Source organism: Wasmannia auropunctata, unplaced genomic scaffold, assembly GCF_000956235.1.
Source record: "Wasmannia auropunctata unplaced genomic scaffold, wasmannia.A_1.0 LD336035.1, whole genome shotgun sequence".
NCBI lineage: Eukaryota > Metazoa > Arthropoda > Insecta > Hymenoptera > Formicidae > Wasmannia > Wasmannia auropunctata.
In genome coordinates this window covers 30,293-46,037 of record NW_012026855.1, presented here as the reverse complement: position 1 = coordinate 46,037, position 15,745 = coordinate 30,293, and the positions used below count along the sequence as shown (strand labels likewise).

The 15,745-nt window shown below is 34.9% G+C and overlaps 1 protein-coding gene across 1 annotated transcript in view; it reads right to left on the bottom strand.

Annotated features, from left to right (window-relative positions):
• The window catches only part of LOC105452275 (photoreceptor-specific nuclear receptor-like), a 40,396-nt gene that overhangs the window by 15,339 nt on the left and 9,312 nt on the right, over window positions 1-15,745 (bottom strand). The window contains exons 3-4 of the mRNA XM_011693246.1: window positions 11,269-11,674; window positions 6,226-6,329 (exon numbers count right to left, since the gene is read on the bottom strand). Coding sequence (XP_011691548.1) covers window positions 6,226-6,329; window positions 11,269-11,674 — 510 coding nt within the window. The remainder of the gene's footprint in view (window positions 1-6,225; window positions 6,330-11,268; window positions 11,675-15,745) is intronic.

Sequence of the window (15,745 nt, the reverse complement as noted above, 5' to 3'; positions counted from 1 at the left end):
TTGTTAAGGTGAAGTTAGTTTTAAATTTTACTATGTTGTGTTGTAATTTAATCTATAAAGTTATGATATGGTCCACCGATAATACAAAAAATAGTAAAATATGATTCAAAATTGTATTAAAACTTAATTAAAATTTGTATAGCCATTAATTACTTATGTTTTTAATTAATTAACTATTAAGAATACTATTATATAAATTATGTAAACTGTAAATAAAACTTATTTTCCTTATAAAATGACTCAAAAATTGAAAGATGTATTATATTTTGATTTTCGATATGCGTAATGTCATTCTATCCATAAATGAATATATTAGTAAAGTTACATTGAATTTGATGTTTTTAATCAGTGATTGGCGTAGTGAGTGTATTTTTGCAGGTGCAACGATTGAAAGTTTCTTCTTAAATTCAGTGATCGATGAATCATCAAGTTGTCATCAGTTACCGCAAATTTTTGCAATATATCTCAATGCATTCTTCCTCATGTCAATTAGACTTCCATTATTTGTATAAATATATTTTTTGAACCCTTGTGCAAAATTGTATTGGTATGCCAATTATGTTTTGTCGAACTCAATTTTTAATGTAATATGTTTTTAACATAAGTACTGTTATGTTGTGTACACATAATATTTGACATAATTATGTAGCTATAAAAGTAATAACTATATTCTCTATATTGTATATTAATTATTACGCAACAATGTGGAGAAGGTGATAAATAAAAGCGCATGGCAGTATTGACAAAACTCGTATTTCGTTAAAAACCGAATCATTTTTCCGATTGATTGAAACAAGAGAAATCAGAGAGTGGTGAAATTTCTACGATACATATTTATTGTGTCGCTCGATCACTTAAAAAATTTTTTTTGTTCTTTTTCTGAAAAAAAAAACGGCAATTCCTCGAGCGAGAACATGTTGTAAATGGCGATTAGGTCGGCGAACAATAGAAACATTGTGCTGCTCGTGGATGATTGAAATATTATTGAAACATTAGTCGAGCGGATTCACAGGGTGGTGGGAAACGACGGGGGTTTGCGGTTGTCTGCCGCCCTCTCGTCAAACTCACGTAACGCCATGTTATATCACGCCGACGGACTGCATCTGACACGCGTGAATTCAACAGGGCACGTAGCAAACCAGCGACGCTTATTGTTTGCAGTACGTAACGCAGTGTACGACCGCCCAAGAGTCTCATTTACCGATCATCCATGTGAAAGGACGAAAAAAGGTTCTTGATATATAATAATGACGATGATGATTATTACAATGTTAATGATAAGTACACTATATACACAGGGCTGGGCAAAATACATCATTAAAGTACTTAAAATACAAAATACAAAATACTGTCAATCTTAATAATTGAATTACAAAAAATAAAATATTTTCAATCTTTCAATTTGAAATACAAAATACAAAATACTTGTAAAAGTTTTTATTTGAAATATGAAATACTTTTTAATTTAATCTTTTAATTATGATAATAATATAATGTTAAACTCCCTTTCCCCTTTCTTCCAACAGTCACCTTACCATTTTTAAAGAGAGAAAGAAAAGTAGTTTTACTCTTTTACATTCTTTAACAGTTTTATTGTCCTGTATCAACCGTACGAGAAATCTATTTACTTATGTGGATTACGAAATTTGACTTTGATGACTTGACATATTTAAAATTTGACGAACATAATTACTCGCTAATCATCATATGAGAAAAATTTAAGTTACTTATTAATTTTTATCAAGGATTTTTATCAATAGTTTCTTTAGTATTTCGAATACAAAATAGATTAAAATTGTATTTGAAATACAAAATACATTAAATAATTTGTTTTTAATACAAAATACAAATACAATTGTATTTCAAATACTGTATTTTAAATACAAGTGTTTAAAATATGTCCAACTCTGTATATGTGTATATAAACTTCTCAAAATAAAGATGTCAATATGAGTACGTTTTCACAACATAAAAGTAATGGTATGAAAGTCAGTGATAAAAAATCTCATTTATGTAGATACGCAATCTAATCGCTCGCAGTTCCTTCGCATCTTTTATATCACGTACAAAAACATGAACTGGTTTTTCTGCGCTTTTGTTAAAGAAAATCTAAATAATCCATGTCGCCCTATGTGAAAAAAGTATTACATGGGGACGGCCGGGATACACCTTGTGCCGCGTTTCTTTTTTCTAAAATGTCCCGTAAATAACTTGCAGAAATAAACGATTGGGATCGCAAGGGTTAACGCGAGAGAGCGTCGCGTCGTTTTTATTCACGTGAGCCAATCAAGCGCATTTGCAAGCTCACGCTCGTGCGGTTTACCGCGGCGCGCGCGGTACTCGTTCTCTTCGTCGCTGCCGTAAACACTGCGGTCGTTAGCGACAGTCGCGTGGCCTTCGACGAATCCCCGAAGGGTTAATTGGAAGAAATAAACGTATGCAACGTGCGCGGCCGACCGCCCGATGCGCACGCGGAGACCCGGTTCGCAACCCTTCGGGGGTGCCGTCCTGCGCCCGTTCGCGACTTCGCCGATGGAGATAGCCAGAAAGAGACGAGCGGGATGATGTAAGGCAAAGGGCGGCTCTCCCGTGGTGCGCCGTCGATGCAAATGAGAGAAACAATCTGCACGGTCGACTGAATCCGCGTAAAAAATGTTACAAGGGATAACAATGGAATCATACTTGTGGACATGAGCAAGAGTATTATGCTTTTAATGACTGTTAGCTAATGATAATGATCGACTTTTATAACACATATGTAATGTCATTGCAAAAATCGAACTACAGAAAAATAGTCATACATAAAAATAGTCGTAGTTTTTTAATCTCGTTACATTTTATCATATTTAAGATTTGCATCATATGCTAATGTTATGTGAATGGCACTATTTTCTTATCTGTTGTGATATTTACTCCATGATTATATTGAGAACAAATTTACGAGAACACGATAGTGAATTTATAAGTTAGAATTGTGAAGAAGATTTTTTGTCCACTGCGTTAAGAATTAAACAAAAATCTTGATAAAGAATGTACCTACACAAGAGTGACCAAAGGGTCGATTAAAAGAGCGAAGAAGAAATCGGAGGAAAGGGGTGGACAGAAAGCAGGGCGGCCGGCCTCTCGCAGCGAGGTGCATGCAAATTAAACAGAGCGTACGGGGCGTTTATCTTTTCCTGGTGTGAGACATGCCGCGAGGACTGCGAGAGAGCGGCAAGGAGAGAGAAAGAAAGAGAGAGAGAGAGAGAGAAGAAATGGAGAGGTCCGACGAAGCAAGAGGACCCCATTAAGCCGCCCAGCAGGCCGTACGCCGGAGGTAAAGCGAGCCGACACGCTTTTTATTATTACGAAATTACTGCGCGCCCGTCGCCGGGCCGCTGCTAAAAGGGAAGCCGGGAAAAATTGCGCCCGGCAACGGCGCGGCAATGAGTGCCCTAATCGCGCGTCCATTAAAGCACGGCGGACGCCACGAGTCTCCTTTTCGGTGCTTGTCACACAAGAGCGTGCCTTTCACGCGCGGTAATACGGCTTGTCGCAATTATTTCGGTCGCCTTCCCCGCGTAAATCCGAAGAGCGCGGATTTACGAGAAATTGTAAGAATCTTATTGTCAAGCACTTACATGAATTTCAGTTTCCGATATACTTGATAGCTCATTGTAATGCTGATATATATACATATATATGTATATATATATATATATATATATATTATTTACGGTTTGTGTGTGTATTTTGTCGTTTTTAAGCAGGGTTGTGCCGTAGATTTCAAGATTACGTCTACACGGATTATTTACGTGAAATCTACGTGATGTTTACATGGTCTTTTTGTTGCATAGACAATTTAGACTTGTAAACCATGTAGACTATTGTAAATCGTATCACTAATATATAGAATATAAAAGAATTAAATTATAAGGCAGTCTCTACCCACAATAGAAATGTTCAAAATGTATCATAGGAACAGGCTAAAGATACCACGACATCTTTAGAATATTCTTGATGTATTTTGAACATTAATTTAACTACGAGATTAAGATTAAAAATGCAACCAGAGAATTTTTCTTATTCAAATAATAGTTTTTTTTTTACATAAATGTTAAATTATATATATTTATTAAATGAATAAATATATAGTCTACTGACTGTCTACATAGATGACACTTTTACAATAGTTTACGTTGTTTACACGTAAACGTAGAGTATTATATTTTACGCGTAGATGCACAACCCTGTTTTTAAGGGTCCATTTTACCTTGCGGCCCGAAAAAAAGACGATCTTTGGGAATTTTTTCGGAAAACGTAATCAAGATCACATACTTCATTGTTTTTACATCTTATTTGTTGCTTTTCTCTTTAATTTGTAATTTTTTTGAAGTCAATTTGTTGACTGTAAGTTCTATGCAAAGTTCCGGTGAAGAAGTCTTCCCGACTTGAACATGGTGCCATGGGTGAAGTAGTCAAGGTCGCACCAGTCATCTAAAAGAGTTAAACCAACGATTTTCCTGTTTAAAAAGAATGTCTTTATAAAAGTTAACAAAATGGCGGCCATTTAAAAAAAAAATTGATTTTTAGTCTTAAATTTTGCTCTTATTTTTGCACGGAAAGAACGATTTTGCTGGAAGACCAAAAAAAAATCTGAAAATAATTTTTGTTAGGTCATCATCAAAATATTTTGTCGGAAACTCAAAAATAATAAGCATTGCTATAAAAAGTTTTGATATTTTAGCAATCAGTTAGACTTTCGAACAAAATTATTTTGATGATGACCTAACAAAAATTATTTTCAGATTTTTTTTGGTCTTCCAGCAAAATCGTTCTTTCCGTGTGCGATTAAAAAAAAGTATCATTGATATTGATATAATCGTAGTCTATTCCATAGAGACATTTTTTTTGAACAGGAAAAACGTTGGTTTAACAATTTTAGATGACTGGTGCGACCTTCATGCATGGCGCCATGTTCAAGTCGGAAAAGCATCTTCACCGGAACTTTGCATAGGACTTATAGTCAATAAATTGACTTTAAAACATTACAAATTAAAGAGAAAAGTACAAATAAAATGTAAAAACAATGAAGTGTGATCTTGATCACATTTCTTTCTTTTTCGAGCCACAAGGTAGAATGGACCCTTAATTATTTTACGCATCATTTTTATGTTCAAGTTACTAACACGTTTTATCAATTACTTGTCGCATTGTTTACTTAATAATGTTATTATATATTAGAGGTTTAATTTTTTGCTTTCTCTCTCTCTCTTTCTCTCTCTCTCGCCCTTTCTTTTAATATTTTCCTTAAAAAGAAAGAATTGGTCGATCAATCGATCAGAATGACATGTTGGTATCGCCTCGCGTCGATCACCGTCGCAAAGATATTGGGATCCCATTGCGAGTTCCCGAGACATTGTCGCCGAATGGGAGTTATGGATCCAGCGGATTATCCATTTTCGTGGGTAATGCCGGAATCAATCAGCGGCAGGGAAGTGGAATTCGGGCGGACCCTTTATGTTCGCGACATAAATAACTGGATAAAGGCGGGGCGAGCTTGTACAAGCGGAAGTCTGGCTGTGCTCCGAACAGCCTCCGATTCAACTCTTAATGCCTCCCGGCGAGACACGGGCGCGCACCTGTCTCATCGTCTTCCTCTTGTTCTTCCCTTCCTGCGTTCTCGCTTCGACCCTCAGCGCCGTCTCGTTGATAACTTTCTTATTGCCGAACTCGATGTCGTAAGGGGAGATCCTTCCGATTGAATCGAATCGCGTCGCAACAACGCGTCGATTTTTATCCAGAAAATCGCGTACGTTTATTTGAAATTTATCGTGCGATACGGACCTCGTTATGATAAATTCTTAATCCTTATTTTTTATTAATATTGTTACATATTGTACTCAACAAAAGAATGCAATTTTTTAACAAACTGTGACATATGTATATTCTTTTTTAAATATTTTTTATTATGTTTTTATTATATTGTATATTTTGTATTTTATTTATCATAATTTTTAAAATTCTTTGTATCTTGTAACCTTTAGATAAAAATCTCAAACTAAAAAGTTCGACTGTGATTTACAAAAACTAAATGCTTTTATATTTATACATAATTCTTGATTTTACTTGATTCTTCATCCCTATTTCTTTCTTTCCGTTTAACTTGTTTAATTGTTTTTGAATTTATTTTAAATTTCGATTTTTTTTGCGTAAATTAGTTGAAAATACATATGTTACACTCACCATCTTTATTCATTCCCATTTGCATACATTTCTTTAGACGACAAGCCTGACATTGATTTCGATGCGCCTTGTCCACAACGCACCTTCCGGTACCAGCTTGACATCTGTATAAAAAAGATATAACATTCGTTTAATTTATTATAAATAAATATTATTATGTCAACAAATATTATGTCCTACCATGCACGCACGAGAACTTTTGACATGTAAACTTTGAAATCTTCCATCTCGCAAGTAGCGTTACTAACAAGAAGAAAATGATCGCAGTGATATTAGGGATTTGAACTGCATTGCGTAAAAATTTTTCGGTCTCGAATCATAGCGGTGCGGTTTTATATCCGTGCTGTGTAACAGGGAGAGGAAAATAGGACTCCTTTAAGGTTGGGGCAACGAAGTGGCGGGGACGCTGTCGTTGAATTGAACGAGATTAAGAGGGATAAGAAGAAGGTACGTGACCCCGGACAGTCGCCTCTTTACGTTAGTCAGCTCGGAGGGATAACCGGGTTATCTCTAACAATGAAAGTAATCGAATTTAACACCATCTCCCGAAGAGTGCGCACCCTGGATTTCCGACAAGTGCGCCCAAATTTCTCCGACTTCCCGCGAGGGACAAGAAGCTACGGAGTTACGACGATTGTTGATGAAACGTCGTCGTCAAGGATCGATCGATCTTGCAAAGGATGACGAACTCGTTAGAGTTCCGCCATGCAAGTTTAGAATGATTATTATTACCAGCGAAAACAAGAATTTTGACAAGATAAGAAGAATTTTAAGAATTTATCAAATATATAATTCTATATGATTTTCAAAGAATAATAATAAATAATATAATGTGATTGTCTTCTTCTCGCAGTGGATTGTTCAAAGAAATTATGAATTTTCACCTTTGTGCTCTTTAGTAGTAATAAAAACTGTATTTTTTACATCAATTATTTATAATCTTCTTCAATGTATTATACGGCTTAATACGCGTCGTTTATTTTCTCTTAGCATTCATAACATCACGTTACATCAGAAAGATCGTTTAACGGAGACTTATTGGTTAAAGGGTTACGACGAGCCTGACGCTTCGCTGACGATATCAGCAATAAACAACACATATCCAGCGCATCCACAACGTGCATCCGACAACGCGAAGTAGGGCGGCCGACGGGCGTGATAACCGGCAGCACATGCTTCCGGTAATTCAATGAGGCGAACAATGCCGGCCGCTCGTAGAACAGAGAGATGCGTAAATAAATGTATGATGTGCTTCTGAAGGGTGAATACAGGAGAGGGGTCCGCGCGCGGAAGGGGCGCTAGTCTCTCTCGCGCCCTGCGGATCCGCTGGGGTGTGAACGCAAATCAATTTGCACGACGAACCCCCCGCTGACGCGGCGGCACCACGCCGGGAGACCGGTTCGGTCGACGTTCGTCCTTCGTGTTACACCGCCTCAGGACAAGATAGCGCTCGGCTCCTTGTGACTGACGTTTGTTAAAATCGCGTTAACAATGGCCTGGCGACAATCGCTGGCAGAAAGTTTCCGATATTTATTCTCGCATACGCGGCGAGTGTACTTTGTGGGAAGAACGAGCATAATAAGTGCGATTTTTTAAAATTGCCATTTAATGATTTAACAATTAAGCTGATGACTACAAAATAACAATTCCTTATATACAGTCGAACCTTGATAACTCAAACCTCTACAACTCGAAAACCTCTATAAGATAAAAAAATTTTGTTCATTCCTTTTCGCTCCACTGCGGAAAACCTCTACAAATTGAAATAAATCTATAATCTTAACTCAAATTATTTGTCAGGTATTTAGATGTATTATTTTACCTCTGCAACTCGAATTTTAAAGTAGCCAGACCTCTACAAGTTGAAGTTCACTTCTATAAGTCGAACTTCTATTGCCGCTGCCTCTATCATTCGAAATTGTAGCTATGTGTAACTATGAGTAACAGTCTGATATTTTGTTTTATGATTACATTTATTATATGTACGCAATAAATAATTCACTGTCAAATATTGATTTTTTTTCGTTTAAAAGCCATTATAATCGAAAAATTATAAACTCTCGTACCTCCATAAGTCGAATTTTTATATGTTAACTCTCTTTTACTCAAATTTCGATAAGTCGAAAATTCTATAATTTTAAGTGTTTTTCTGTTTTTTTGAGATTCGAATTATTATCGAGGTTCGACTGTATTGTTGCTTCAATAAGTCGTAAAATATAAAAGATGTAAATTTTGAATGAATTTAGAGCTGATTTTTCAAGTAAATTATGTATTAAAATAAATGAAATATTGCAAAATATGACATTTGTTTACAAAAGTATTAAAGCGTCAAAAAATTATTAAATTCAATTGTACATTTTCTTAAAATTTTATATGTTATCGTGTGTATTGCACAAGTAAGCAATATCTACATCCAGTGGTCGACGTTTAATTTTATCGTTTGCGAAAGTAGAAAACCGAGAGAATGCCGTTTCGCTCTCGTCGGGCAGCTATAACGCGGTAAAGACTGAAGAGCCTCCGCACAGATAACCAATTATCCGCGGTGAGGGGAACGAGATGCGACAGATGCGTCCCGATGCGATGCGCTGCGACGGCGCGCCGTCCACAATCGCCGGATTAGCACAAATCCTCACGGATCGGTTAGATGCAATTAAGTGCATCGTGCGTGGATAAGAACGGCCGAAATGTTCGCATGGAGCTCCCGCGGGGCTCGCACTTGAACTCTTGCACGCAAATGTCGCTGCTTCAACAACAAAGCATTTTCCTCGCTTCTGTCGTGCACGTCTAAAAGCGAAAACTGAGAGCATTCGGCGCTTGAGATAACATATCTGATTTTTACTAAACATTATTTTTTTTCGTTATCTAACGTGTCTTTTTTCCTATTAAACATTTTTATCAGTCAAGTATGCATATTATGAATATACATATGTTGTACAAATGAAAGTGATTTTTGGCTTTATTGTGATTCTATGTAACTTTTGATTTTATCAGAACAATTTTATTACAATAATATTTGCAAGCAAGTTTTTTAAATTAAATTATAACCCGCTCGTTATTGTAATACAATAAGTAATGGTAATCAACGACTAAAGACAAGCAATTCAAGGTGTTGAAAATATTATTCTTCAATTTTCTAACATAAAACGTAACGAAACTAGTTTCGATTCTTATACTTGGATCTTTCTCAATCGTATAGTTTTGTTACGACATAGTTACGTTTTATGTTAGAAAATTGAAGAATAAAGTTTTTAACACCTTGAATTGTTCGTCTTTGACCGTTGATTATCATTACTTTTGTTTAGTTAATTTTACAATGCTTTAGGTTTTATAGATTTCTTTATATTTTAATTAGAATCCTATATGTATGCAGTCTTGAAATTGAAGAGAGAGATTATCGATGGCCGCTCATATTCCGGGGTTAATATCGAGTTAAGCATCGAGAGCGGAGCCATGTGGGCCAAGTAGAGTAAACTCATCTTAATGCCCGGGCCACAACGCGGGATGGTATAATGTCGAATCCGCCGGGGGCCCATCGAGAGCCTAACCCTGAGAGCTGCCGCTATGGCCGCCGCGCCCCGCATCGGCGACGAGTTATACCCGGGTATCCGGATCGGTGGCAAAGCCGGTGGCGCGTACGAGGAACTATTACCGTCCCCCGGGAACGACCATCCATCTCCATCGGATCCCTCTCGCGCGCGCGAGTCGGAATCGGTCGTCCCGGTCTCACTTGTCCCGCCCGATCCGCGCCTGCAGGGACACGCAGGCGCGCCACAGCGCACTCGATACGCAAGCTATTAACCCTCCGTGCGAGCGTGCTTTTTGAAAAATGAACAGGCTCGGTTTCGTGACCGAAATGCAAAGCGGCGTCGTGCTCGACCGTCCCCGAAAGCCGAAACTGATACATACACCGCCATCCGTGCGGTGTTACAATTCTTTCCCCATCACGGATTGAGTTGCCGGACTGTTAACGAGTGCGTCGATGAACTATCGCGCGCGAGGGACGTTTGACCGTGACGAATATTGTTATCCGTTTGCATGCAGTACCTTGCACAAATGCTGTTCTTATATCGTACAATCTTCCGTATTGTAGAAAACAAAATCATTGTTTTTGCTCAACGCTTGATCGATTAAAATTCTACTCGTAATTGCAATGAAGACGATTTTATATCTATATTGCTTATTACATTGTGATTAGAATTATGTTTATGTAAGGAATTAAGACGCCGTTGGATGAATAATAATTAATTCCAATTATATTCCCTGTGTAGATAGGCGCGCGCGCAACTTGCCTAAATTTAAAGTAACCCGAGCTCATTTAGTGCAGATTTCAGAAAACTTGCGAAACCTTGTGAATGTAGTCGTATACGTTTCTATATGCAAGTTTAATACATTTAATTTAAAGTCAAAATAAATCATTAAAAACTTTCTATATTTTTTATAATAATTTATTTCTAGACGTTTCTACGAATCTAACTGATGACTTATACCATTTTGACTTTCATAAGTTTAGACATATAACTCAAAGCTGTTACAATCTCTAAAAATGTTAATTTAGTCTAAAAAGAAAAAAAATTGTGAAGATGTACGGACTCCTGGATTCAGCGACTAGATCTTTTACAATGTTACTGACTTTCAATTTTATAATGACGAATTTCGCCTCTGGTCTCTGCTTCAAATTTGGGAGGACCATGTACGTTTTGTCTTTTTCTTCACGACGACTGTCCATTGCAATTATTCTGCGCTTGAATTTCCGTTTTTGATATTGTTACAACATTTAATAATGTACAGATCCTTTATATTACAATAACTGGTTTTCGTTTAAATTTCTAGCTTTAATTTGTAACATTGAGAATGATCTGATGTAGGTTGAAACGTATGTGTTATTGATTATATTTTTTTAATATACTTTAACTAATCTTAGGGCATTAAATATTCAGCTCTGGCTCATAGTCCACATTTTATTTATTTTTATTTTGTTACTTTATTGAGCCTATCTTTATTTTATTATTCTAACTGATAATGTTTATTGAAACTTCGACTCACCTATATATCAGCTTTCGTCGGACGCTCCTCTTGAAAAAGCCGCTGCAGCCGTTACAGGCGAGTATCCCGTAATGTTTGCCGGAACTAGTGTCGCCGCAGACCACACATATCAGTCCGAGACTACGCGGCGGTTTGCTGCCGTGCTGCGGTTGCTGCGGCTGTTGCTGTTGCTGCTGCTGCTGATGCTGCACCTGACCCAGCAAATGCGGATGACCATTCCCGAGCGCGGTCAGGTACGGTGATCGGGCTAGAGGGAAATCCGTCGGCATTCCTCTGCAGAGGGGTACCGGGCACTCCTGGACCGATCGGGAGGCGTAAGGATCGTGGCTGGACGTGGATCCCGTCGCCCCCAGAGGACTGTAACGCTCTGGCAGACCCGGGGAAATGACGCTGCTCTCGCCGGAGTCTGAAATGCGAGTTTATTTATTTCGCAATAAGATCTAACAAGAAAGAGAAAAAGAAATATTGTAATATTGTAACATAGTGTTACAACAAAATTCTCTCTGAAGTATGATAATACATTTTCCGAAGATTTTTCTCGCGCTGAACACGATATTATTGGCAGAATTTGTCTAGCGTTAGGATTTTGAATAAATTGAAATGAAAAAGGCCAAAAATGATGTTTTTGACATTTTTAATATTTTCTGTGGCAAAAGAAAACTGGTTTCTAAATAAACCGCAATTTACCTGAAAATATAATCTTAATTAACGGCATCTGAAAATGTAATTCAAGAGATTTCAAACGAACTTTAGTTCGTGATCGTATGACTTTTTTTCATTAAGTTATGACTATTTAAATTTTAGATTAATAATTATGTAAAATTTACAAGAAAGATAAATACTTATAGGGGAGAGTTGCCAAATACGTACCGGTCTCATAAAGCGTACCTCTTCAATATTTTATATTCCACTTAATAGAAGCAACATTTACAATAGTAACAAAAATATGAAGTAAATAAGAAATATATAAAATAGACAAAAAATGAACAGGTTACATCTTGTTTTGTGCATGCTATCAACATTAAAAAAAATCAAATACAATTGATGTAAATTTTTGATCAATTTATATAGCTAATACTAATGTAATCATGCAATTTTTAATTGAATCGTTATTTTTTCCTAAAAGAAAGTTTATGATAACATATTTTACATTCATTGTATATACATATTTACAATTATTATAAAAATTATATCAATAAAATTATATCAATATCTTTATCATCTCTGTCAAGTTTCCTAAATCGTACCTAAGCTAACCAAGCATAAGAGTTCTTATATCGGTACAATTTAGGAACACTAATGTATCTTTATCTTTAGACCACATGACATAATCAACATTATTTGTTTTAACACAATCGAAGTTGTTCTGTAGCAAAACTGTAGAGGAAAAAACCGTGTTACGTAAGCAAAACAGCTATTGTTTGATAAACAATTAAAGTAGGTATTAATTCATAATTCTTTTATCAATCTTGTGTTTTTAATTATTTTCATTCATAAATTCAATAGAAGGAGGTACTATTAATAAAACTTACAGATACGATTTAGGCGATCGGTTTGTTGAATCGTGCTTTTGACAGCATGTTACAAAAAAGCTTAGAACAAATTAATTTGCTATTAATGAAAGATTTAACATGTAATATTAGGTGCCTTGAACATCAAGCAACAATTTTCAATGTTCGTTTGCAATAGTTCTAAATAGTACCAAATGTGAAATATAACCAAAAATATCTTAAGTGGTACGCATTCAGCAACTCTCCCCTACATAGGCGCGTGTATATTATATATAATACTGGATGTTTTACTATACTATATTATAGTATCGGATCATCCTTTTTTCTCGGAAACGGATAGTTGTCGGAAGTCGGAGTAAAAATTTTTATTATCATTTTTTAGCTTATCTGAGTTATCTGAAGATGATATTTTGATTTTCCGGAAATTAATAGTAAGATGAATTTGAGTCAAGTCTGAAATTTTAAATAAAAACAAATGGAGTGGAGTATCTTATAAATCTTTTAACAACAAGCAATTTTTACGGATAGAGAAACGTCAAATATGGTCGAAGCTAGAACTTAGTGCCTAATAATATTTCTATGTAAATTTTAAATTCATTTTCAGTTCTATAAACTGTGCGCCGATTACTGTCGGACTTGCAACGCAATTATAAACTGATCATAAACGGTTTATGATTGCGTTGCAATTCTGACAGTAATCGGCGTGCAGTTTATATAACTGAAAATGCATTTAAAATTTACGTATATATATTATGAAGCAAAATCCAGCCTCGATCGTATTTAACACTTCTCTGCTTATTTATGTTATTTATTATAACGGTTTAGCTGCGTTATTATTTAAACATTTTTTACATTATTTCTTCGGTTTATCGGAGAAAAATGAGGAAATATCATAGATTATAAGTCATTCATTTTTCCATACATCAAAAATTATCGAGAAAATTTAAATAAAAATTTTAAGGCTAAGTTCTATGTAACGAGCTGGATGATGTACTTATTTGTGTTTTTAGTTATAAAGGAAGTGAGAAAAACTATAGTCAATTCTTCAATTTTAAATTGAAACATAGACAAGTAAGATATTAGATAAGTCTATTGAAAAAAAGCATCTTTAAATAAAAAAATTTTAATATCTCAAATGGTTAACAAAAAAATTATTTTTTAATTAGCCCATTTTCTCAATAAAAAATGGAAAAAAAGATGTTTAAAATATCTTCATCCTAATTTAAATATGCATTTTGAACGCATTTAAGAGAAAAATTTGAAAGAGTTTCCTTTTATTTTTCTTTTAATTAAGTAAATGCTCCAATAAGAAATAATATTCTTTTTTGTTAATAATAAGAGATATTAAAAAATTTTTTATTTAAAGAGGTTTCTTGTCAAATTAATTAAATAATATTTTACTCGCTTATATTTCAATTAAAAATTAAAAAATTTACTAGAATTTTCTCCACTTCAAATTATTTCTAAAGGCACAAACCATCATCTGATTCATTGCCTATGGTTTGTTCTCTTAAAATCTTTCATTTAAATAATTTTAAAGGTCTAGAAAAATGGATAACTCATATTGTATAACATTTGCTTATTTTCTAATAAACTGGAAACAATATAAAAAAAGTTTAAACAAGACTTATTTATTTTTAAAAAATTTATCCAACGATACAATAATGTATGTTTCTATTAAAAATTTCATACATGACTCAAGTTTATTTTTCCGGTAATTTCCGAAAAACCAAAATGCCACCATTAGATAGTTTACATAGACTTTGAATAATAATTTTTTTTTCCAACTTCTTACTATCGATTTCTGTGAAAAAAGAGAGTACCTAATATGTATATATTATATTTAAGATATACCCTATATATGTATGTACATATGGTGTACCTTAAATAGTGTCCACTAATTATACAGCTTTCTCGTAAAAAAAATGAGTCGAAAAGTTCAGAATCTCTTTCTATAATCCTCAATGAAGCAATCACTACTGCTTTATTGCGCATTATACAGAAAAATAATTCAGAACTGTTTGACTTAAAATCTATAATAGATTTATCATTGCGCAACAATTATCGCGCCGATTCCCATTAGCCTGTTTCTTTCAAATTGTCGAAATTTACTGGGAATCCTTAGAATTATTAATTGAATTTACGCGGGCTGAAAATATGTGTAAAAACATATGTATATATTAGAATATATTAGAACACGGCTTGAAAACGCGCTAGATTGTTTATTGCGATGAATATTATCACATGCCTCGGTGATCTAAAGGTAGGACGCCCGTCCGGCAAACGTGGAGATCCGGATTCGATTTCTGACTGAGATCATGGGGTGATATTTTTTCGCAATAAATTCTTTACAGATTCATATAGATGCAAGTTAGCATTTATTAGTTGTCTCGAAGTTTCGAGAAAGAATTCATAGGACTTGATGCTTTAAGCATCGATTTATTAGATTACTACTAAGTTCTGAGCTACGGAGATGCACGCGATATGCGACCACGTGGTGTTATAAGAACCTAAAAAATCTAGATTTATCATTGCGCAACAATTATCGCGCCGATTCCCATTAGCCTATTTCTTTCAAATTGTTGAAAATTGAAATTTACTGGGAATCCTTAGAATTATTAATTTTTGACTTAATTTTTTTATAAGAAATAGCATTATATGATCAGTGAACGCTATTTAAGAATCTTTTTTTCTACAATGCTTAATGAAGCAATAATTACTACAGTAGTCGCTTCATTGAGCATTGTAGAAAAAAAATGATTCAGGACTTGAGCCTTTCAGATCCTAAGAAATTATCTTTTTGACTTAGTTAATATCGCTATACAATTAATAGATTTATTTAACATGCATGTATTCGGCTACATATACATACATATGCGTATATATTATATTATATATAGATATAAAATAAATTTTTTGTTACAAATACAAATTTTGTACGTGCGTGTGCGTGTGTGTGTGTGTGT